This window comes from Dipodomys merriami, unplaced genomic scaffold (genome assembly GCF_024711535.1).
Source record: "Dipodomys merriami isolate MVZ:Mamm:240054 unplaced genomic scaffold, mDipMer1.0.p SCAF_10, whole genome shotgun sequence".
Lineage (NCBI taxonomy): Eukaryota > Metazoa > Chordata > Mammalia > Rodentia > Heteromyidae > Dipodomys > Dipodomys merriami.
In genome coordinates this window covers 7,190,289-7,216,219 of record NW_027202271.1, presented here as the reverse complement: position 1 = coordinate 7,216,219, position 25,931 = coordinate 7,190,289, and the positions used below count along the sequence as shown (strand labels likewise).

General features: G+C 40.1%; 1 protein-coding gene across 4 annotated transcripts in view; it reads right to left on the bottom strand.

Moving 5' to 3' along the window:
• Pdzrn4 (PDZ domain containing ring finger 4) overlaps positions 1 to 25,931 on the bottom strand; it is a 400,873-nt gene that overhangs the window by 312,285 nt on the left and 62,657 nt on the right. For all 4 annotated transcript variants that reach the window (XM_070034743.1, XM_070034771.1, XM_070034751.1 and 1 more), the window contains 2 exons: positions 22,459 to 22,545; positions 19,378 to 19,485 (listed from right to left, as the gene is read on the bottom strand). In XM_070034743.1, the coding sequence (XP_069890844.1) occupies positions 19,378 to 19,485; positions 22,459 to 22,545 (195 nt within the window). The remainder of the gene's footprint in view (positions 1 to 19,377; positions 19,486 to 22,458; positions 22,546 to 25,931) is intronic.

Below are 25,931 nucleotides of genomic sequence, written 5' to 3'. Positions count from 1 at the left end.
AGACATAGTTGCTAGCTTTGTGGCCATCATTTAATGCATTCTAAGAAGGTAGGAGAAGGAACTGGGAAAACAGCACTATTTCCACTTCCTGCAGCCTGCTCCATGCAGGTCACTTCCTGTTGTACTGACTGCCTAAAACAACAGGGTGACAAATGTCACAGCTGCATGTGGACTAGTCATGCCAGTACTTCCTCTAGTGAAATGTACTTTTTTCAGTGAGCTGACCAAGATAGGTTGCTAGCTTCTTAGGCAATTTAGAGATCATTTCTTTGCTATATTTCATATGCAATGGCATGATAGGACCAATTTAGAGGCCCTAAACTTCTCAGGAATAACAGCATTGAAATTATTTCAACTCCCATTGCCTGGAAGGTTTAAAATAGAGAGAAAATGAGGTTCAAAGTTCTATAGTAAAACCAGATGTAATCTTATGGGCCTGAAGGTGATTTCCTCAAATTGTCTGGGTCTTCGCGACTCCCCCTCCTCTCCAGCCAATCACATTCAAGTCAGCTATCAGGCTTAGAAGCCAAGTATCATCACAAAACATCACAAAATGGTAAGCCACAGTCATTCTGGATAAAACTGCCCTTTATAAATGAAGGAAGCCGGTAATGTAAAGGCTGTTTGTATAAAGTAGTTCCTTGCTGGGTAAATAGGTTGAATCTTTATCTTGTAAGCACAGGGATGGGAGTTCAAATGCCAGTATCATCAAAAGAAAAAGAAAAAGAACTTCCTTTAAGGAAGCATATGAAGATCAATATTCATTCATTTCTATGCCCACAGCCCAATATATGACCAAATTTTTATCATGTATTCACAGATTTTCAGTCTAGAGTGACCTTTAAATTGAACTATTAGTTGTACAATTCTTTAAAAATTTTGGTGCATACATTGAGTTAATATTAAAAAAAAAAACTATTTGTTACAGACAAAATTACCATCTCCACTACTATGCTTGAACTCAGGGCCTCATACTCTACCACTTGAGCCACACCTCCACTTCTAGCTTCTAGGTGGTTCATTGGAGATAAGTTTCATGAAGCTTCCCAGGTTGGCTTCAAATTTTGATCCATGGGTCTCGGCCTCCTGAGTAGCTAAGATCACATATGTGAGCCTCTAGTTCAGGTCCTCTCTTTTCTGAAGTAAATGCTTTCTCATACAGATCAGTGCTCCTAAACACCCAAATCATTTCTTATGCCCTTCTAATGTTTATAGTTCATAGTATATTGTAGATGTCAAATTGTTAAAGAAATGGTTCATTATATACCATTCTTTGATGCTGTTCTGTCTCAGAAACTCTAACATATCTTTCAGGTAATGTTGTCCATTATACTTAAATTTTTCTAAAAAAAATAGAACTCAAGATGTTGCAAATGGGGGCCAGGGGTATAACTCAAGTGGGAGAGCAACTACCTAACAAGCCTGAGTCTTTAAGTTCAAATCTCAGGAAGACATATAATGAAAAAGATGTTTCAAATGAACAGAGCATACAATCCACAGACAGTGGATAAGAAGAGAGAATTATTCATGATACTTTAAAAAGAAAGCAGTTTCCTATTTTTCATCATAATATGGAAATGTAAAACATCTGGTAAAATTGTGATTATTAAATATAGACATATTTAGAATATTTTTATGAATCATACCCTCACTTGGCCATGTTTGGAGCTATAGATATTCACAGAATTATCTGAGCTGAATATTTTTAAAAATAATTTTATGAACAAATCGTTTAACTAGGGATATAGGTGACCCATTGCAACAATGAGATGAACAAGACGTTATGTCGTAAAACAAACTTTACAACTTTGGTGAGGAGGGGGGAAGGGGTGGGTGGGGGGGAGGAGGGGAGATGGGAAGGAATGGGAAGGGGAAACAAAGGAGGAGGCAACAATGCTTGATAAGAAATGTACTCATTACCTTGCCCATGTAATTGTAACCCCTCTGTACAGTATTTTCACAATTAAAAAATAATAATTTTATGATTATTACTTGTATGTGTTACTTTGTGACAGGTGGTAAAGGTTTTTAATGCTCCCAGGCCTGTCTGAGATTTAAACTTGGAGCCTTACACTTGTGAGTTTACCCCCTCAACCCTGTTTTATATGAATTATATTTGGGATAGTGTTTCTTGCCTGGACTGTGATCTGCCTGCTTTAGACTTTCCATCATTGCTGGAATTACAGGCATAACCTAGCATGCCCAGACTTCCTTCTGTGGAGGCAGTGGTCTCGGACTTTTCCTCGTTAGTTTAATATTCTTTAGGCAGTAACTGCAATGCTAAAATCTAGACTGTGAACACATTGCTCTGTAGTGTGTTTCGTTTTATGGCCTTTTTCTTCTTTTCCTTGGAGATGGGTACTTCTGTTAACAGAACAGAAGGACGTATTACCACATGTACTAAGAAGATGGCAGGGCTTGAAATATTACTGCTGTGAAGTCAAAGAGTTAATAGGTAATTACACCATGTACACTACTTTTATCTGTGAATAAAATGACAGTGCTCACTTTATGCAACCAATATTATTTTCTCACTTGTACAGAGTAATGGATTAGATAGACCACGCATGTTTAGGAATATGAATGCCTGGAAGGGTGCTTTTTAATAGGTTTATAAGGCACAGTGTTTAGTTAATGGGGTCATTTATACAGACCGGTGGATGGCTTCAAAGCCAGGGCCCAAGGAACTGCAGAAATGAGCCATTTCCTCCATCTATCAGTCACTCCAGTTCATTTTCTAAGAACTCACTTGTACATCTACCTGTCACCTTTGAAGGCTGAGACAGGCTGGCTCCATCTAGGTTCAAGAACCACCTCCAATTTCAGGAGAATCCAGGAGCCAAAGCAGTACACTTCTGAGCCCAAAGGACACATTCCTATAACCACAGAACAGCAACCCAGAAAAGCAAGCCTTGTCCTTTAAAAGTTGTGGATATCATGATTCTATCTCTTAGAAGACACATTGTGCACATTTATATGAACCTCAAAAACTTCCCAAGTCAGGCCCTGGTGGCTCATGCCTATTCAGGAGGCTGAGCTCTGAGGATCACAGTTCAAAGCCTGCTGGGGCAGGAAGGTCAGTGACACTCTGATCTCCCATTAACCACACACAAAAGCCAAAAGTGGAGTTGTGGCTCAGGTGGTAAGATAACCAACTCTGAGTGAAAAAGGTAAAAGACAACACCTAAGTACTGAGTTGAAGCCCCAGTACTGGTGTCAAAAAAAAAAAAGAATAAAGCAATTGAGATATAGACAAGACCCACTAATTGATTGAGTAACCTTACTGTTCAAGGGCCTGTCAAGAGCAAATCAACTCCTGACTCCCAGTCTCTTCTGCTCTAATCAGTGTTTTCCGATGAAGATGACTGTGGACCTGATGGCAGCAATGCAATCCTCATGAATGCCTAATCAATGGTGACTGTATGTCAGGCAGATTTCTTGTTTGAAAAACAAAACACACACATGCCCACAGGTTCTTTTCCCACTAAAGCATGGAGGGGGTGGTGAAGGAATGACTTTAAACTAATCTTCTTCTCCTGGTAGAACTAGACAGATCAGAGACCAAACAAAAAGCACATTGTGATTTTCTTTTTTTTAATATGGCTGGAAGATTTTCCTGCCTCTGGGATAAAAAGGATTAGCTGTGCTAATCCAAAAGAAGACAGTGTATGAGATTACTGCAAAGAAAATCAGTACCAAGGAGATGAAACACAAAAATCAACCTTAGCATAAGCACCTAAAATGATGAAAACCTTTTAAAATAAATCACTTCTGAAAAGATGAGTTTTCAAGTCTGATATAGATGAAAATACTTTGCCTAGAATTTACCTTTTCTAAAGATGGAACACAGGGTGCTATCTATCCTGCCGTGTGTGTGTGTGTGTGTGTGTGTGTGTGTGTGTGTGTGTGTGTGTGTGTGTGTGTGTGTGTGTGTGTGTGTGTGTGTGTGTGTGTGTGTGTGTGTGTGTGTGTGTGTGTGTGTGTGTGTGTGTGTGTGTGTGTGTGTGTGTGTGTGTGTGTTCTGGGTACTGAACTCAGGACCTGAGTGATATCCCTGAGCTTTTTGCTCAAGGCTTGCACTGAACCCCTTAAGATAGGACCTTACTTCTGGCACTTTGGTGGGGATAAGAGTCTCATGGACTTTCTTGCCTGGGTTGACTTTGAACCTCAATCCTCAGATGTCAGCCTCCTGAGTAGCTAGGATTACAGGTGTGAGCCACTAGCACCCACCTATGTTGTTCCTATTAACAAGAGCCTACATTGCTAACATATTAGTAACTATGAATTCTGGGGGCTACAGGCCAACAGAAGGAAACTGCTCAGTCTTGACATCACAATGGTCTCTAGTATGCATTGTTGTGACTTTGATTTTCTGTTTGAATAGAAATGCACCTTCCTAATAATACTTTCTCTGGGACCATTAATACTCCTTGTTGCTATACTGCCTAGACCCAAGCAATGATAAGGGGAGGGGCTAAAACGCACATGTGGGTCAAGATCTACAATAAATGCGATCACACATGTTAGTATTGTCCATGCTCTTTCTCCATTCCCCCAATAGCAATGCTCATCATATTTAAAAACATGGAGGGGGAGGGTTGGGAAGGTAGCTCAGTGGTAGAGCGCTTGCCTTGCATGCATGAGGCCCTGGGTTCGATTCCTCAGCACCACATAAGCAGACAAAGCTGCAAGTGGTGCTGTGGCTCAAGTGGTAGAGCGCTAGCCTTGAGCTGAAGAGCTGAGGGACAGTGCCCAGGCCCAGAGTTCAGGCCCCATGACCGGACCGCCCCCCCCAGAAAAATATGAAGGGGAGGGATGACATTGTCCAATAAGAAATGTAACTGTAACTCCTCTGTTTATCACCTTTAAAATAACAATAAAAAATTTAAAATATGCATATATATGTATATATATGAATTCCAGCCTCTAGGAAAAGGAGGAAGGTTTGTCTACCATTGAGTTATCAGGTCTCCAACCATGTCTGGCAAGAACCAATGGTAGAATCTTGGGGGAATCACTATGTCTCTCAATTTTATTTTATTTTATTTTTGTGCTGGCCCTGGGGCTTCAACTCAGGGCCCAAGTCCTGTCCTTGAGCTTTTTTGCTCAAAGCTAGCACCCAACCACTTGAGCAACAGCTCTACTTCTGGCATTTTACTAGAGATAAGAGTTTCACAGAACTTTCCTGCCCAGGCTGGCTTTGAACCGCAATCCTCAGTTCTCAGCCTCCTGAGTAGCTAGGATAATAGGCTTAAGCCACTGATGCTCAGCTTCAACTTAATTCTTAAAAAAAAAAAAAAAAGATATCTTTTGAAAAGATACCTTTTCAAAAGTAGGCAGTTGGATTATCCTGAGCTCCTGGCTTAGGAAAGTTGACTACCTTTTGTTTTGTTGATAATTCTTTTAAAATTTTATTATTAATTGTATGAAGAGGTTACAATTCCAGAAGTCAGGTAATAAGTACAGTGTTTCTTGTTCAATGTCACCCCTTCCATTGTTTACCCCCATTCCTCCCTTGCATGCCTACCCTCAAGTTATACAGTTCTATCTTCACACAATGTACATTGAATATAATGACTGCATTTGCTCACCCTTCCTCTCAAGGTGGCTATTTTTTTGTTGTTGGGTTTGTTTTTTTGTTTTTTGTTGTTGCTGTCTTTTTGTTTTTGTTTTTGTTTTTTGCTGGTCCTGGGGCTTGAACTTAGGGCCTGGGCACTGTCCCTGAGCTTCTTTTGCCCAAGGCTAATGCTCTACTACTTGAGCCACAGCGCCACGTCCAGCTTTTTCTGAGTCATTTATTGGAGATAAAGAGTCTCACGGATTTTCCTACGCAGGCTAGCTTCAAACCACAATCCTCAGATCTCAGCCTGCTGGGTAGCTAGGATGACAGGCGTGAGCCACCAGTACCACTCGCCCAAAGTGGTCATCTTTTAAGTTAGAAATGCATAGGATGATGCTGACCTAAGACAAGAAGGAAAAGAAAGGCTGCTAACTAATTGGGTAATGTCTCAGGCCTTAAGTCCTGAGAATTTGAGGTACTTCTGAAGGCTGTCCCAGGAAATGTCCAATACAAGGAGTATGGTACTGGTAGCTCATGTGTAGAATACTCATCTTGAGTAAAAAGGCTAAGGTACAGCACCCAGGTCCTGGACTTTAAGCCATAGTACTGGCATGCATATGTATGCATGCATACGCACATGCACATGTGTGTGTGCATGCACACACAAATCTATGACATTTTCTTCATGGACATAATTTACTTTATATTAAACAGTCTCTGCAGAGACTGAGAAAATGCTCTCATCTCATTTGTATAATATTAACTCTCTTGAAGTTGACTCAGTGAAGTATTTTAAGATCTATAGAGTTACTCAAAGGACTCTCAAGTTCGTTTTCTCCTGGAGAAAATCCATGCTTATGCTTGACAATGACTCAGAAAAGTCTTGGTGTCACAGGTCCCAAATGAACAAAGGTAGCTTTTTAAGGAAGATAAAATTCCCCCAACCCCCCCTCCCCTCTTCAATGAACACTTTAACCCACTGTGTAGTCTCTTCTTTTGGGAAAAAAGCTTTTCAAAATCCTTGAATATACATCCACGTTAAACGTACCATTCCTATAATATTGCTATTGTGAACTTTCTAGAATGCTCACAAATTCTCAGAGCCACACTAAACCATTCTGTAGCCTGTAAGTCTGACTTTTGACCCAACGCTTCATTAAAATTAACCTTCAGTCTAAAGAGATACTTATGAATTTCTCATCTTTGGAGAATTAGAATGACATAAATGGTGACATAGTGATGAATGGTTGCCATTGTCCATCTGGCAGAAGAATGCTAGATGGCCTCCCTGCTGGCCTCTGATCACTTCTGAAAAGGGTTTGGAGTAGATAGAGTTCAATTGTTCTGGTTCATTCCATATTACTTTTTATTGTGTGTGCACATGCTAGTCTTGGGACTGAACTCAGGGCCTGGGTGCTGCTCCTGAGCTTCTTTTACTCAAGGCTAGCCTTCTGCTACTTGAGTCACAGCTCCCCTTCTGCCTTTTTTCTCTTTTTGTAGTTTATTGGAGATAAGAGTCTCATGGACTTTTCCTGCCCAGACTAGCTTTGAACCATAATCCTCATATCTTAGCCTCCTGAGTAGCTAGAATTACAGGGGTGAGTGACTGATGCCTAGCTGGTTATATATTACTTTTAATCTACATGACTGACCTTTCTCATATGAGTACCTTTTCTTGGCAGTTAAAGCAGTAACTTTTGAGAGTTAAAGCACACATACACACACAGTGCAAAGTACTAGAGTCAGGTGTTGGTGGCTCACACTTGCACTCCTAGCTACTCAGAAGGCTGAGATCTGAGAATCAAAGTTCAAAGCCAACACATCTTATCTCGTTAACCAGCAAAAAGCCAGAAGTGGAGCTATGGCTCAATTGGTAGAGCACTAGCCTTGTGCAAAAGCAAAACAAAAACAAAAACAAAAAACAAGTGAGACCATGAACTCAGTTTTAAGCCTTAGATTTGGCATAAGAAAAAAAATAAAACAAAACAAAAAAAGAATATATCTGAAGTTTTTCCTAGTTTCAAATCTTAAAATCTTGTATCTAACATGTAGTGAAGAAATGATTTCTGCCTTGTGCTAAAAACAAACTCTTTCTTTCTCTTCCTGAAATCCTTGCAAATCCTTATCCATCTTTTGAGGTCCAGATGGAATTCTTTGCTATTACCTTAAAACCAATCCCCCCTCTTTTTTTCCCATTTAAACAACTCCTACTCTCTCACTTTTCTATTTTTATAAATGGCACTGGTTATATAATAACTTGCATATGGCTGCTGGTATTTCCTAGTTCTGCTACAAAATTTCGGCAACATTTGTGAAGAACATTTTTAATTACTTATTATTTCTCCCAGAGTTTCTAGAGCAATTATTTCATATGTTCTAGGTGTTCGAATAATTAGTAGTCCTAATTATATTGGGACCATGGAAATGGTACCTTACTGATTAGTAGCAGAATTGAATTTGTTTTGAAAATGATTTGCTCACTATTTATAATGGAAGCCATGGTTCTCAATGGAGACAGAGAAGATTGTTAAGAGGAATGATGAATTTGCTATCCCTCTCACCAGTCACCTGGATGGAATTTCTACCATTAGGAACGCATTCTCTTACGTATTTTTTTTCATTTGATTTCTAGAAGGAACAAGACTTGAATTCATGGCCTTTTGCTTGCTAGGCAAGTGTTCTACCATTTGAGTTTCCAGTTTATTCCTTTTGTTTTGGCTTTAGTTATTTTTCAGAAAAGTCTCATGATTTTTTTTTTCTCCTAGGGCTGGCCTGGGTATTACAAGTGAGCCCTACCACACACATACAGCTTATTTGTTGAGACTGAGTGTTGCTAACTGTGATTTTCTTGCTACGCTCCTTCCATGTGGCTGGGGTGCTAAGAGCTGGGGTTACAGTTCTTGTAAATCTAAAAAGATTTCCATTGTTAAAGAATGCCTTAGAAAAATGGAAATTGTTTACTGGCCTCCTCCATCTCAGCTTGTATTATGTAAAAACTTAAAAAGAGTTTCTAAAATCAGAGCATAGCAAGCACAGATGGCCAATTCTGGAGGTACTTATTAAAAATGCTAATTTTAGAGTCGAACCTCAGACCTACTGAAATACTCTCTTAAGTTAGAAACTACCAAGATCATTTATTCTTCTCTGTTTACTTCTCTTGAGAAGTCCCAGACTTGTGTGATAAGTTCTGCAAATTACATTTTTATATCCTAAAATCTGAGAAGCAATTATGCCCGTCCTTCTTCGTAATAATTAGGAGGTTTCCCATGAGGGTACTAAGGCTTACCACTGTCTGTTGCTGAGGATGTACACAAGGCTCATAATAATGAAAAAAAACTAGGCAGTCTCGCATGCCCACTTTTAGATCAGTGAAGCAGTTGCCTTGAGTTTTACTTGTGTTCTCACTGATAGTACTGACAAGATGTCAGTACTGGGGCTTGAATTCAGGACCTAGCAGTCTCCCTTATTTTTTTGCTCAAGGCTCTACCACTTGAGCCACACTTCCACTTCTTGGAATTTGCTGGTTAACTGGACATAAAACTCTCTCTGATTTTTCTGTTTGGACTGGCTTTGACCTTACTCCTCAGATCTCAGCCTCCAGAGTAGCCACTGCTACCTAGCCCCATGGTGGCCCTCTCTTAAAGGCTCTTCACCTCCCAGCTTTTTAATAGTTTAACCTTTGAGGAAATCACTCCAACTATTTCCAACCCATAGCAACTTCCATCTATCATTGTAATTATATTTCCTTTAGGTGTTCTATGGCTATTTCTTAGCATGGTAGCTGACTTACAAGAAGAGTTAGGTAAATATTGGACTAAATGAAAAATGAACTCTCCAGAATGGAGAATTTGAAAATAAGGATTCTGTTTCCAAAATGCTTAATTTCAGAAAACGTTGTTATCTAGAACATATATGAAAACTAACATACATGGAGTGCTATTTGTCAATAAACAGTGCCAGCCAAAGTGGATATCCACATGAAGATGCCTGAAACTCAATTCTTGTCAGTTCTGGACAACAGTCAATTCAAAAGCCAGGCACTGATGGCTCACACTGTAATCCTAGCTTTTCGGGAAGCTGAGTCAATATGAAAAAGCACATAGGAATTCAAAAGGTTAACTAAAAATGCAAGAAATCCAACTGAAAACAAGAAAACTAAGCCAGTTGCTGGTGGTTACTGTAATCCTACCTACTCAGGAGGCTGAGATTTGGGAATCTGAGATCATGATTCAAAGCCAGCCTGGGAAGAAAAGTCATGAGACCTATCTCCAACTAACCACCAAAAGGTAAAAAGTAGAGCTATAGTGTAAGTTGTAGAGTTCCAGACTTCAATGAAAAAGCTCAGGGAGAGCTTTTAGGCCCTGAGTTCAAACCCCATTACCAGCACCCTGCCAACCAAATAACTACAACAACATGGGAAAACAAAACCAAAACCAAAAACCAGGACAATTATCTGAATATGTACTTCTCAAAAGAAAAAAATACCAATGGCCAACAAATATAAGAAGAAAGGTTCAATATCATTAGTTGTCAGGGAAATGCAAACCAAAGAAAAAATAGATACCTCTCACTGCAGTACAAATGACTGTAATAGAAAAAAATAGGAACTACAAATTCTGGTAAGGATGTGAAGACAAAGGAACTCTTAGACATTGTTGATGGAAATATCCTTTAGAAGAGCCTCTGTGGAAAGTAGTATGTCCTTAAGACTGAGAACAGAACTGCTGTATGACCCAGCTAGTCTCATCTCAGTACACATCTAATCGAAATGACATCAGCATACCAAAGAGATGCCTGTATGCCTATGCTTATCACAGCACTATTCACAGCTAAGACAGAGATCAGCCTGAATGCCTGACAAACAGGTGAATGTATAAACAAAATGTAGTGAGGATCTTTCATCCTATTTTTCTACTTTTCATTCTATCAATGTATCATCTATATATCCATCATCCATCCATCTACCCACCATTCATTCACCTATCCATCCATCTATCCATCCATCTATCCATCCATCCATCCATGCATGCATGCATCCACCCATCCACCTGTCCACAGATCCACAAATCTACTGATCTGCCTATCCATCTTTATCCATCTATCCATCTGTTCATCCATTTTTCATTAATATAATCAACATATCAATCTATGGGGCATCTCTAGCTATGTGTCTGTCATCATTCCATCCATCCATGCAATCCATCCATCCATGTATGTGCATATACACACACTCAATGGATTATTAGTCAACCATAAAGAAGGCAATCTTGTCATTTAGAGTCAAATGGATGGAGCTAGAAGTCTGCACATTAAATGCAATAGGTCAGACATAACGAGACAAACACATGTTGTGTCTCATATGTGAGGTCAATCTGAAAGACGAATACTGATTACTGGAGTGTGAGAAATGCTGGAGCATGGAGTCGCTCCAGAGTGGGGGAGGGGCAAGGGACATGACACATTTGATGAATGGAAATACCATATTGAATCTTATTAATAAGTATAATCTTATATAGAAGTGTAATTCATCTGTGCTGATAAAAACATAGCACTGTCAAGTTTCCTTATGTAAAGGGCATAGGTCAAATAAACTAGATTAGTAGAAAAGAAATCCATCTCTCTGACAAGATCTGTGTGTATGTGTGTATGTGTTGTGTGTGTGTGTGTGTGTGTGTGTGTGAGAGAGAGAGAGAGAGAGAGAGAGAGAGAGAGAGAGGGAGAGAGAGAGAGAGGGAGGGAGGGAGGGAGAGAGCACTGATTCAGAAGCAAAAATCACCAAAAGCCAGTGAAAGAAAAGCATGGCATTGGCACTGCGGTCTGTCTGTGTGCTCGGCCATATTTAGATCTGGGAAAAACAAAAGCTTAAATACCTCTGTGGGAGTTTCTGTTTCTATAATGTCTGTATGAGCAAACCATGGCCCAGAAGGTGTGGGAATATGTGCTCATATTAAAGCCAGGTTGAATTTCATTGATCATTAGATTGCCTGGTACATCGCCCGCGTAAACATTCAGCAGATGAAACGATGTAAACACAATGGATGGTTTGTAGGATCAAAGGAAAAGTATTGCCTTCTCCACAGAGCTGCATGATAGGCACTGCGCAAATGTCCTTTAAAGAGTTTGCTTTTTAATTATTTTGACTATACTTGGTAAAAAACCGTATGTGACAAATACACTCACATGGAGTGCTTGCTGTATTCTAAGGCGGGAAGAACTGGACTTTGCTTGGGAGAGCCCTTGCCTAGAAACAGCTGGAAGAGAAACACTTATACACACATCAAGCTCAGAAGGTAACACCAGTTCCAGACCATCCAGCACTTATTTAGAATGGCAGTAACCTTGCCAATGGTCTGATTGGACTCCCGACTACTCTTCAAGTAACTTTCTGCTCTGCGTATGCACTCATGGTGAAGGGCATCACAGCTCTGGGAATATATGCCAGAGGGAGAGATCGCGTATCAAGAAAGGAAGCCAGTCTTCCTCTTCCATAACAACCCGCTTGAAGGAGCTAGTCAGTGTCCTACCTTAATCCCTTCCAAGAACGATTCCTTGCAACTAGGTCCCTCCTAAAGGTCCAATCACCTATCAATACTGCTATTATGGGGAGCAAGCTTCCAATACATGAAGCCACTGGGGAACATAAAACACATATGCAAACCACGGTACCACTGGGACATAGTAACAGGAAAGAAATGGAGAATAAAATAGGTGAGAACTTTTCTATTGTAATGCAACACAAATTTTAGGCCAAGATTTTTAACTCCTGTGCCTTTTTTGCAAAGGCTGCTGGTCTCTCATTACCACAGATTCTATTCTATTAACCCCATGGTCTCCATAATGACTCAAGATAAGTAAGCCAAATGACTCCTAGAAGGAGAAGAAATTAGAATACACCCACAGTGCCAGTGTGCTAAGACAAGACCTTTCATTATATATACCCTTTACTCCCTCTAAACCTGCTCATGCCTTTGCCAGCTTCCTAGAAAGGCTCGTACTGCCTTGCATGGGCATCAATCAGCTGTCCACAAGGCCCCAGGGGGCAGTGGATGGTATTATGGTGCTCTCCTCTGAAACATGGAGACCAGCTATGTGCATATGGAGGAATGCAATCCATCATTAAGTACACATACAAAGTTCCCCGACAGCTCTTCTCCCCTCCAAACATTCATACAGGTCTGCTAAAATCCACAAGCTAAAATGGGAATGAAGCTGGATGCTGGTGGTTCATGCCTATAATCCTAGCTACTCAGGAGGCTGAGATCTGAAGATTGTGGTTCCATGCCAGCTTGGGCAGGAAAATCTATGAGACTCTTATCTTCAATTAACTACCAGGAAATAGGAAGTGGAGTTGTGGCTCAAGTGGTAGAGTGGTAGTCTTGAGCACAATAGCTCAGGGACAGCACCTAGGCCCTGAGTTCAAGACCCATGAGCATTCCACACCCCCCTACCCCCACCCCTGGCACCACACACACACACACACACACACACACACACACACACACACACACACACACACACACACACACACACACACACACACACACACACACACACACCCATCAAAGAGAAATGGGAATGACTGATCACTGGCAGTGGGTAACCTGAATTTTTTTCCCCCAGGAATAAATGAAAAGAAAATATTTTGCCTCCCCTTCACTGTCCTGTAGAAAACACACTTCATGCATAAGCTGAAAGAGATTCATTAGGTTCACAGTAATAACTTGCACAAAAACCTGCCCTGTGCTAGGGATTTGTTCAGTATGGTCTAATGCGTGTGGATGGCTGGGTCAACGATGCAGGACTGAGATTCCAGCCCGGTCTCCTTGAAGTCAGGGCCCCAACTCTACCCCTCCTACCACATTAGGTTTCAAGGTACTGTAAAAATATATGATTACATGGTAACTCTATTTTGAGGTCAAAATTACCTCTGATTTAGTAGCATTGAATTGGGATTCTAAATCTCAGCATGACATAATTTTTTCCTTGTATTAATATAACTTGCCGGTATCATGGTTTGAACACAAGACTTTGTGCTCGCTCAGCTTATTAGACCTCCTTGAGCCATGCCTCCAGACCAGCTTTTGGCTATTTTTGGAGATGGAGCCTCAAAGACTTTCCTTCCTGGGCTGCATTTGAACCACAATCCTCCAGACGATAGCCTCTTGAGCAGCTAGGGTTACTGACATGAGCTATTACATGTTGCTTTAAAATAACTTTTAAGGTTTTTTCTAATTCTTGTAGACAATCATTCTATGTTGTTTGGAAAGGTAAAACATACTTTTTTAAAATATGGGATGAGCAGGGCGTGGTGGCTATGTGGGAGGCTAAAATTTAGAGGATTATAGTTCAAGGCCAGCCCAGACAAAAAGTTCATGAGACCTTACTTCAAGAAAAAAAAAGACAGACGTGGCAGCATGTGCTGGTCATTCCAACAAAATGAGAAACGCAAATAAGGGGAACATGTTCCAAGCCTACATGGGCAAGAAGTGAGAGCCTCTCTCAAAGATAATTAGAGCAGGAGTGTCTGGAAGTGTGGCTCAAACACAGAACATCTGCTCAGCAAGTCCGAGGTTCTGCGTTTGAACCCTAGTACCACAAAAAAAAAAGTAAAAGTTGAGATGAAAATATTAATTCTATCGAAACATTCATTGATGTTCCAACTATAAAGTAAGTTGGTTTCTTATTTTTAAAAAGCATGTATGAAAATAGGATGGTGCTCACTACCTTACTTATGTAACTGTAACCCCTCGGTATATCACCTTGACAATAACATTTTTAAAAAATGAAATGTGCTCACTACCTTACATATTTAACCATAACCCCTCTGAATATCACCTTGACACTAAAATTAAATTTAAAATAATAGAATAGTGGGGCTGGGAAGGTGGCTCAGTGGTAGAGCGCTTACCTCACATTCATGAGGTCCTGGGTTCGTTTCCTCAGCACCACATAAACAGAAAAAGCCAGAAGTGGCGCTTTGACTCAAATGGTAGAGCACTAACCTTGAGATGAAGAGCTGTGGGACAGCGTGCAGGCCTAGAATTCAGGCCCATGACCAACAACAACAAAAATAGAATAGTAAAACACATTAAAAGAATTTTTAAAGGCAGGAGGATATGAAGGAGTGATGGGCAGATATGATCAAACTATAAGAACTCTGCATAATCACCATAAACCCTGTTATGTTCTATATAAATAAGAAGAACGAACTGCTCGTGAGTGGAACAGGTCCCTGCAGTACCCCCATGCTTCTCATGCATGAACGGCTCACTCTGTCCCTTCGTGCTATGGGCTCTGCCCCAGGTGTGCACAGAGGCTACCTTGAAGAATGGACACAGTAGCATTTCCAAGCCTGTAGCTCTGAGTTCACTTAATTTTCCTGCTGTAGAAGCTGCAGACAACTTACTGTGCAAAAGTTTAACCAAATGAAAATGACAACCGCTGAAGTTTCCACTTTAGTCATGCAGAGAGTGATGGTGAAGAATGCAGCAGGTAGAAGGCATTGAAAGAGGGGGTTGTTGAAGTCTGGCAAGCAAGCTCCTTGTTGGCGAAGTTCTTTCTTGAGTACTAACCTCAGCACTTATGGAAAGTGTGGGAAATGCTTGCAAAGAAAAACAGGCATAGGTGTGTGTGTGTGTGTGTGTGTGTGTGTGTGTGTGTGTGTGTGTGTGTGTGTGTGTGTGTGTGTGTGTGTGTGTGTGTGTGTGTGTGTGTGTGTGTGTAAACAGGCATAGGGGTATGTATGTGTGTGTGTGTGTGTGTGTGTGTGTGTGTGTGTGTGTGTGTGTCCTGGGGCTTGGACTCTGGGTGCTGTCCTGAGCTTGTTTTGCTCAAAGCTAGTGCTCTACCATTTGAGCCACTTCCAGCTTTTTTTGGTAATTTATTGGAATAAGAGTCTCATGGGCTTTTCCTGCCCAGGTTGGCTTCGAACCACAATCCTCAGATCTCAGCCTCCTGAATAGCTAGGATTATAGGTGTGAGCCGACAGTGCCTGGCTCCAGTGATATTTTGACACCTAATACTGTGAATGAAATAGATGATTTTTAAAAATCTACATACCTGTATGTTTTTATAAACACAAATTTGAAAATTAATAGAAACAGTCCGCATGGTTGCATACAAAGATTAGGTCTAAAAATTAACTTGCCTTGTATAATTTGAAAAATATGACACAAGTTGATTCATTCTTTTATGATTTCTGAAGTCAGTCAGCTTTTATGGAATGTAGGATATTTAACGAATAATACTGGGGGTGGGGAGAGAGGGGAGTGTTGGTCTTAATTGTACTGTGGAAAATTGTTGTAAGTACTATTTTTATTTAAATTAGTGAAATCTCTACTGATTTCAATATTTTAAAATATCTACTTTTTGTTCAAAGGAATGATTTAGGAAATTGTTGTCATAAGAGCAATTCAAAAATGTTTATATGTGTTCTTTAAGCAAGCAATCACACAAAATATTTTGAGTATATTAAAAATATATTGAGTAAACAATAATCTCTTAAAAGTTTCTAGTTTTATCACAAAACATTCAGTAATGTATTAGATTGTGATAGTTATGTCATGTGGCTATACTTCATAATATATGAACTATTTGGGCTCTTGATACTTCTAGTAAATTTATCACCATGATTCAATTAACATAGCTATTTGAAACTCAAAACTACAATGAAATCATCAAGCCATTAATGAATCATTGAACGTTAAGAGAGAAAGATACATTTTAAAATGTTTAAACACCTATTTTTGTGGTTCTGCACAATTTCCCAGTTATTATCATTTCCCATTAGCTATCAATTGCTTAATTTTGACAGGTACCATAATGACAGATGAACTAAAATGATGGACAAGTATCAGCTATTTCTAATTTTCACTGCAGTATAGCTCTCTTTGACAACACAGGTAAGCACACAAGACTTGTTTGAATAAAAATTAAGGTCACACAAAATGATTAATCACTCCTACAGCTCATAGCATTACTGAGCAACTAAACAGGAGAGACCTATACTAACTTTGCATGAAAGTATTTCATCTTAAAGAACAAGAGAATGTTCTAGAAATGCTCCCTTTTTCTTAGTCACTTCCTGACATGTCACACTGATCTGTTATAAACCAACAACCATGGGAACTACACACATATGTAAGTATATTATCAGTGTGCCCAGGAGAAGATGCATTCCAAAACCAGCATCATTAACATAAGATTCAACCTCCCGTCATTAATTGCTAATATATGCAAATGAAGCTGAATAATAGTACTGCAGCTAGTTAAAAAAAAATCTGCTTGGGTTTCCACAATTGATTTCTTTTGCTCTTTATCTTATATGGGGGTCAGTTCTTAAAGTTTGCTCATTTGTTTTTCATTTTAATTTTTAAATTATCTTTTTTTTTTCTTTTTGCCAGTCCTGGGGCTTGAACATTGTCCCTGAACTTCTTTTGCTCAAGGCTAGCGTTCTACCACTTTAAGCCACAGCACCACTTCAAGGTTTTCTGTTTATGTGATACTAAGGAATCAAATCCAGGGCTTCATGCATGCTAAGCAAGCACCCTGCCACTGAACCACATTCCCAGCCCCTTTCAAGTTATCTTGAAGTAGTTGTACAAATGGTTTAAATTTAACATGTCAGCTAATCACTACAATGCATCTTGAGCGATGCCACCCTTTCCATCATTTTCCCCCATCGTATAGGGGTTTGTATGACATGTACTACTATCAATGTTGGCTAGCTACACTTATTTATCAACCGTTGTTACAATATAATTACTGCTTTACAGTAACAAAGCCGAGGAGCTTGTGTATTTTAATAATTAACAATTACTTGCTTCAAGAGTTCTTGGGTCCTGGGATCAAACACACTGTTTCACACATATTAAGCAAAGTATACCTCTGAGCTAAACCCCAAGTCTGCCAAATCAGTGAGTTTTAATTCTAAGTATTACATATCATTACCAAACAAAAATCCTTCCTTCTTTGACAGCAACATTAATGAAACAGATATAATAGTTAGAATTATTTTGAAAATCCCCCAAACTCACTTCTGTCATATATACAGAGACACATATACACACACATATATGTATAGGTGTGTACATATATCACATACCTAACATGTCATATGCATAATCTATTACATATTATATGTATAATATATGTAGTGGAATACATATATAACAAAATATATCATTTAGAAGATATATATTACTCTGGAGAGATCAGATACTACTAGATCTAATATCATCAAGAATAAGCATTCATCTTCTGTTTAGGTGGAAAAAAAACTAAATGTTTTAAGGACAGGAGAGAAGAAGAAAATCTTGTTGGATTCAGGATGCCCTCTAAGCCAATCCGAATAAGCATGTGCATGATTGGAGAAACTTCTGCTCTAGGTGAGTTGTCATGACACACAGGATGGTAGCAGCAAAGCTGAGCTGCACTTTCTTGGTGATCGAAGTGAGGGCAGAAAAATCTTAATGAGACCTTTTTAAATTTCAAAAAGAAAAAAAACGACATTTTTTTTCATTCAGCCAAAGGCGACAGCTCACTCTTCTCAAAGTGCCCAGCCAGCTAATTTCAGAATACAGTGTTCATTATTCTCTTAAGACAAAACTATCGGTTAACTTTCTACATTCTTCCTATCCCACTTCAATGTATAGGTATCCAAAGTTCAGCTTTGTTTAAGGCATACAAATGGTGAATTAAAAACCAGAACTGTTGTCCTAACTGTAATAAAGAAAACCAGCAGCCATCTCAACATCATATGCAGACTATTTGGGAATCAAATACTAATGATTATACTGTCCAGAATAAAGAGACATCTTCCCCCTGGCACCAGTGGCTCACGCCTATAATCCTAGCTACCCAGGAGACTGAGATCTGAGGATCTCAGTTCAAAGCCAGCCCAGGCAGGAAAGTCTATGAAACTCTTATCTCCAATTTACCACTAAAAAGCCCAAAGTGTAGCTGTGGCCCAATTGGTAGAGCACCAATCTTGGGCACAAAAGCCAAGGGGGACCATGAGGCCCAGAGTTCAAGTCCCAGTGGCAATGTGCACATGTGTACGTGCACACACCAGAGTTTCCAAAACTTCAGTGCAGTCAAGCCTTCCTAATTCTTTTACACATTTGCTAATATGCGCTGGAAATAAATATATTAACAGTAACCTGATCATTTTTGGTAGCACCAAATAAAACAACCAGTTGACAACATGCTAAAGGAAAAAAGAGGGAAAATGGCGGCGACCTAGACTTCATTATCATAAAACAACATTAAATGAGTTTACCACTGCTTATTTTGTAACCCCAAATACAACACAGCCACAATGTACGCCAGAGGAAATGACAGGCTCCCACATACCTCCACACCAGAGGAACAAGAAAGTCACTGGCCTTTTTATTTCATTCAAAAAGCAAGACATGGGTTAGGTAAGAACAAATGAGGCACCATACAAACAATTCCAGATTCTACAGAAAACACACTTGAGCGGAGCCCTATCATTCTTTCACGAAGGCCATGAACAATAACTTCTTAATAGTCACCCAGGTGTCTTCAACTTCCATGAGACAATGTAGTAAAACTCAGATAGTCATTAACTTTTCAAACTTTAGGGATTTTTATTTTTAATCTCAATTTCTTAATGACTGATAAAGAATCACTGTAAACTTCTATACCTTGTTTTATAATAAGAGACTAGAAAAAGGAAGCGTCTTCACTTCTGGCTGGCTGTACATTCTAACTAAGACCGTCCCACAGAAAGTGGCACATTTGGAAATTTTAAATTAGCCAAACATTTCCTACACATACACATTGGCATGTCTTACCTTGATGATTTTATCATGGATCTCCAGGCCATCTGCTCGGTCAGCAGGTCCATTTTCCAAAATTTTTGAAACATATATTCCTTCAGCTGCCGATTCTTCCTGATTTTTCTGTTTTTTAAAAAAAATTATAAGCAGAAAGAAGTATAATAACCTCAAACTTTTACAGGTTATGAAGAATTCTTTTCTAAATGCAATATTGCCAATCCTCTTTACACATGTAACTCTTTTGTGTGGGATTTTGGCCCAGACTTTTAACTTACTTAGCAGTGGGTCATTAATCAAGATGGTGGCTCCAAGGAACAAAACCATTGTCTGACAGGAGTATCTATTTTCTTTACATTTTTGAGTTGCACATAAAAAGCTCTTGGGAAAGGCATAGACAGTGTGACATCAAGTAGCTCCTAAGTGCTGTTTTTAAATCAATCATGGTGGGCACCAGTGATTCATGCCTATAATCTCAGCTGCTCAGGAGGCTGAAATCTGAGGATCTCTTTTCGAAGCCAACTAAGTCAGGCAAGAAAATTTGTAATATTCTTATCTCTAATTAATCACCAAAACAAAGCTTGAAGCGAAGGCCACCAACCTTGAGCAACAAAGCTAAAGGACAGTACTCAGGCCCTGAGTTCAAGTCTTAGCACTTCCATAAGAAAAAAAAATCTCACTGCCAGTGCTGTTGCAAATTCAAAAAATGAGAAAGCTAGAAGAAAAGAAAGATATTCAATCTCTATTATTCATTGGATTTGAGATGTGGCCATAGTTCTGAAAAGATAGCTCCATTTCACACTGTAGCAAGTTTGGAAACACAGTTTTAATCATCTCTACTAAGAGTATGTGCAAGTATAAAATCCCAACAGACCAAATCTACATACCAAGGAAATCATTTGAACCTGACATGCACACATGTCCATGTATAATATGCCAGTGATTGGATAAAACTTCAAACATTCATACAAATAGGATGTGTTAGCCAACTATAAGTATCAGTTATATTCTAAAATTTATTTAGGGAAGATGTTCAATTCTTTTCTGTCCTTGCTTTGCAAGTACTAGGGTTTGAACTCAGAACGTTACACCTGCTCAACTTGTTTACTCAGTTGGTGCTCTACTACTTAGCCACATCTCTGGCCCAACATTTGTACATTATGTAGTTTATATAATATACATTATTATATAACTAATGTAACTATAATATAAAACATTATATAAACATATGTTAAATATATATTAGATATAAATATTAGTTTATGTAAATATTAGAATAACAAATATAACTAATTACTAATATAAAAAATTATATATTCTATGTAACTAATATAACTAAAACAAAATATATTACAAAGTTTACATATGTATGTAATTCTAGTTTATATATCATAGAGTTTATGTAATGTTACATGGTTTTCAAATATCATTTTGTGACAGTCTAAATAAAATCAATCCTAACATGTCTCCTTAATTAGTCTGAATGTAATTAGAGCATGAATTTTAAGAGTCTCTAAGAAATGGCTGTTAGGGAACCCCCTGATAGCAGCAGGTCCAATGTCATGTAAATGTCAAACTATCTACCTGGCAGTTCTTCAATTGTCCCTTAGGGGAAAAGAGAAGCAATGTGAACTGGTGTCTTTACACACACAGGTGGAAACAAGTACTGAAGCAGCTCAATGTTCCCAGCTCTGGGTTTGCAGTTGCCTGGGGAACATTTGGAGGAAGAAAGTCTCCACAGCCTGGCCCAAACTTAGCCTACGGCCAGCAACCCTGAGACTTTTCCTTGGAGAGGCTGAACAGTACAGGCCACAAAACATTTTGCAGCAGTTCACTGGCCAAGTTAATAAATGTAATTTACTGTGTGTGTATATGTGTGTGTGCCTGTCCAGGGGCTTGAACTTGGGGCCTGGGGACTGTCCCTGAGTTTTTATGGTCAAGCCTTCTGCTCTACCACTTGAGCCACAGCTTCACTCCAGGCTTTTTGCAGGTTAACTGCAGATAAGAATCTCACTAATTTTGTTGCCCAGGCTGGCATTTTCAGATCTCAGCCTACCAAGGAGCTAGGATGGCAGGTGTGTACCACCAGCCCTCAGTGAGATTTACTTTCATCTTTTATCCAGTCATGGTAAAAACTGATGTAGGGTTTGAAAGATACAAAATAACTTGGCAACTAGAATATAGAAGTTTACAGAACACATCCTAGTTACTCAGAAGGCTGAGATCTGAGGATCGTGGTTCCAAGCCAGCCCAGGCAGGATAGTCTGTGAGACTCTTATCTCCAATTAACCACCAGAAAACCGGAAATGGTAATGTGGCTCAAGTGGTACAGCACTCACCTTGAGCTGAAGAACTCAGGGACAGTGCATAAGCCCAGAGTTCAAGCCCCACAACTGTCCCCCCCAAAAAAAAACCCACAAAACAACAACAACAACAAAACAGTTGGAGCAATGTAGACATTATTCACTCTATTCATCCCATTAAATAAAGGAGCCAATTTGAGAAGCCCAAAGTATTTCAAGGAGCTTCATTTTTAAGCTGCATCATTTTGAAGACAATTTTTTCTTATTTCAACTCTTCATTTATTCAACATATATTGTTAATGTCCTAATATATCTATTTAATATCTAAAACCTGAACATTTAGTAAGTAGGCAAAATACTCACCTAATATTGTCAAAAAAGAATTGTCTATGTATGTTACAATTAAGTAAGTTTATTTAAAAATCTGCCAGTGAGGCTATAAAATGTGCATAAGAAATGAAAATGTACTCTTAGTGATTTACGAAGGTAGCTAGGTGAACTAAGCTATTGCTTTCCATTTTTATCAGGGTACTCATTAAGGAATTTGGTTAGTTAATCACAAGAGTCATTTAAAAGATTAAATGAATCGCTTGTTTTTCTGACCTAATGTCCACAAATAACAGCTTTTGTTACTTTGTAAGCAAAATTTAAAAAGTTTTATCTTTTCAGGATAAATAGGTATTTCAGAAACAGTGGTTCTGCAATTAGGGTTGCTAGATTTTTCTGGCTGCATACCAAATAAGGACAAAACAGGTAAACGTCATCTTTACCAGAATTTAACAACAAGGCAAGCTACCTGATTTGGTCGACCTCCTACAATATTGAATCCCAAGGTGTCATTTTCTCTTTCTAACACAATGGTGAATGACTTCTGCTCTCCATCCTGGAAGAAAGTGTGGGGGGGGAAGTGATCAGGAGAAAAATATAGAAGAAAAGGAATACAACAGTAACCATTTTCGTTGTAAATAACATTTGAAAAAGAGGGGAGAGAACCTTAATAGTTATATTTGTCAATTGAATTTCTTCATAAATGTATCTAGTGGCTCACATGTATAACCCTACCTTCTCAGGAGGCTGAGATCTGAGGTTTGGTGTTTGAAGCCAGCCAGTGCAGAAAAGTCCCTGAGACTATTATCTCCAACTAACCACTAAAAGCAAACAAAAGCCTAATGTGGAGCTGTGCCTAAGTGGGTAGAGCAGAGTCCTCCAGTGAAAAGGCCAACCGAGAGTGTGAGGTCCTGAGTTCAAGTCCCAGTCTCTCTATATCACACAGACTAATTGGCTTTGTATTTTATTGCTGCAGTTGTATCTAATGTTACATCTAATTCTAACTTGACTTTGATTTAAAACAGACTTCAGGGTTAATCGGAGAGGAATTATTTTTCCTTTCATAAAAAAGTACAACAATTTGTCAGGGGATCTTGGAAACATTTATGCAAATTGTTCACTTTAGAAAGTTTCAAGAGATTTTTTTTTTTAATTTATCGGTCGTGGGGCTTGAACTCTGGGCCTAGGTGCTGTCCCTCAGCTCTTCAGCTCAAGGCTAGCACTCTACCACTTGAGCCACAGCGCCTCTTCCGGCTTTTTTCTTTTTGCTTATGTGGTGCTGAGGAATTGAACCCAGGGCCTCATGCATGCAAGGCAAGCGCTCTACCACTGAGCCACCTTCCCAGCCCCAAAGGCTATTTCTAGGATTTTTTTTGGGGGGGGGGTGTCCAGTCGTGAGGCCTGAACTCTGGGCCTGGACACTGTCCCTCAACTCTTCAGTTCAAGGCTAGCGCTCTACCACTTGAGCCACAGCGCCACTTCCGGTCTTCTGAGTGGTTTATTGGAGATAGGAGTCTCCTTATACTTTCCTGCCTGGGCTGGCTTTGAACCATGATCCCCAGATCTCAGCCTCCTGAGTAGCTAGGATTGCAGGCAGGAGCCACACCATGCTCCGCTAAGATTTTTTTTTTTAATCTCTTGATTTTACTGAGCTATTTACAAATTTCACCATGAATGTTGCAATTGCTTCTGTAATGCAGGAGCTGTTAGGTTATAATCATCCTCATTAAGTAATAGCTCTATCTGCTTTTGCACAATTATTAGAGCATTAAAGAAAAGCAAGCAGAAACGGTCAGATAAGTTGATGTTTAGCGAAATGAAACCCAAGATAAGGACTCAAATGCTTTTTTCTTTCATGCAATTGTTTCTAACATATTTATAAGATGATTTCTTTGTTGCTCTGTATGTCCCTCCCCCACGGTATAACCCCTGCTTTCATTGTATTTGATGTTGGTATAATTTGTGGAGGGGAAGGGAAAAAAACAAATCGTTTAACTAGGGATACAGGTGGACCCATTGCAACAATGAGATGTGCAAGTCCTTATGTGGAAATACGAACTTTATAACTTTGGCGTAGGGGGCAGGGAAGGAGGGTGAAGACGGGATGATGGGAAGGGGAAACAAAGGAGGAGGCATCAATGCTTGATAAGAAATGTACTCATTATCTTGCCCAGGTAACTGTAACCCCTCTGTATGGTATTTTCACAATAAAAAGAAAAGAGAAAAACATTTTTTTTCCCTATGGAAAGTGGTATCATTTCTTTCCTGGGAGCTTGATAATCGTTTAACAAATAGAAACTATATTTTTGACCTGCTCCGTCCAATTTAAATATGAAATGCAACAGTTTCTGGAAAGGATGCGTTTCGCTCATGGCTATAGCTATTAGCTTCATTAGCTAGTGAAGGATCGCCTTTTTCATCCGCGCCGGGCCTGCTCCCGGCGGCGGGCACAGCGCCCCCTGTCGGTGATGGTCAGCATTTCAAACTGTTCCTTGTGGTAATTAATCTGCAGTCATGGACAGCCATTCCTTGCTTCTCAGAACCACGTCTGGACGTATTCCTGGACTCTTCCTGTCATTCTGATCCCTGCTCTTCTCCTGGCCACCTTTCCCTACGACTTTGGAGCCTGGATAGACAATGGCAGACCTCATTTCTGGGTCCTCCCTTTTGAACATTTATGTACCTGCAAATTAACAGGCTAGGGAGACAATCTGGCATCTAATCTTACTTTTATCAACAGAGACACATTTTTTAGCCGCTCCCCCTTCAAGGATCTTTTGCGGGAAGGGGGACAGAAATGTCTTAACTGAGTGCCTGCGTTGGAGAGGCAGGCAGATCTGCATGAACCCCGGCCCTGAGTTTGCACCTCCTTCTCCTGAAGCACTGAAGATAAGCAAAACAGCTCCTTGAATGGAGTGCAATTCCTGTTAAATCCCTGCTCACCATGGTAGCAACCAACAATGTCAAACACTGTACCGAAGGCCCCCAGAAGAGAAGTCACAGCTCTATAAACAAGCTGCTTCCCTGGGGTGGTGTTTATTCCCTCTGGAAGCAGAGGGCAGTTCAGGAACACAGCTGGGGGGGGGGGGGGAGGAGGCAGCAGCTTCGACAAAGAAGGGAAAAGCTACTGCCCGGGGCCAGTGTGACCCCCAAGTCACACAGTTGGGCACCCACCCCACCATCGCCACCATCTGCGACCCTGAGAGGCAGGGCAAGGGTCATTTAGGGAATCCCTCAACTCTAAGTTTGCCCTGCACTCCTCCCCCTCCGTCTCCTCCCTTCCCATCTCGCCGGGCCCCTGCATGTAGTAAAGAACTGATGCCCGCCCGCTGCAGGTGGCTCTCCTAGGTCATCCATCCTAGCTACTCTGAAGATTATGATTGGAAGCCAGCCTGAGCAGCAAGTCCATGAGACTCTTACCTCCAATTAACCAGAAAAAAAAAAAAAAAGATGCCAGAAGTGAAGCTAGAGCACCAGACTTAAGTGGAAAAAGCTAAGGGGCAGTGCCCAGGCCCCGAGTTCAAGCCCCAGGACTGGCCCCAAACAGAAAACAGTCGTTGATGGATAACTGATCAGCAAAGTCATTCATAGTGAATGCTATTCCTTCTTGGCTCTGCTTAGGCACAGGCCAGGGGTACACCAACCAACCAACCACCCACCCACCCTCCCTCCCACCCTCCCTCCCACCCACCAACAAGGCAGAAGACAGAGGTGGTGGACAGGAGACTAAAAGACAAGGGCCAGCGGGCAAAATGAGTTATTGTTGTTGTTTTCCCTAACGCCTACTTTTCCAGGGAAAAGTTGGGGTTCTGTTTAACCCTTTCCAGTCCTGATGCAAGCGGGAAAGGGGGGACAGGACTACACTGAGAAGATGAAGGAAGGGGTGCTCAGAGGGCCTGCGGAGCGCCCCGATTCCAACCTCTGGGAACCTTGAGCGGCTTC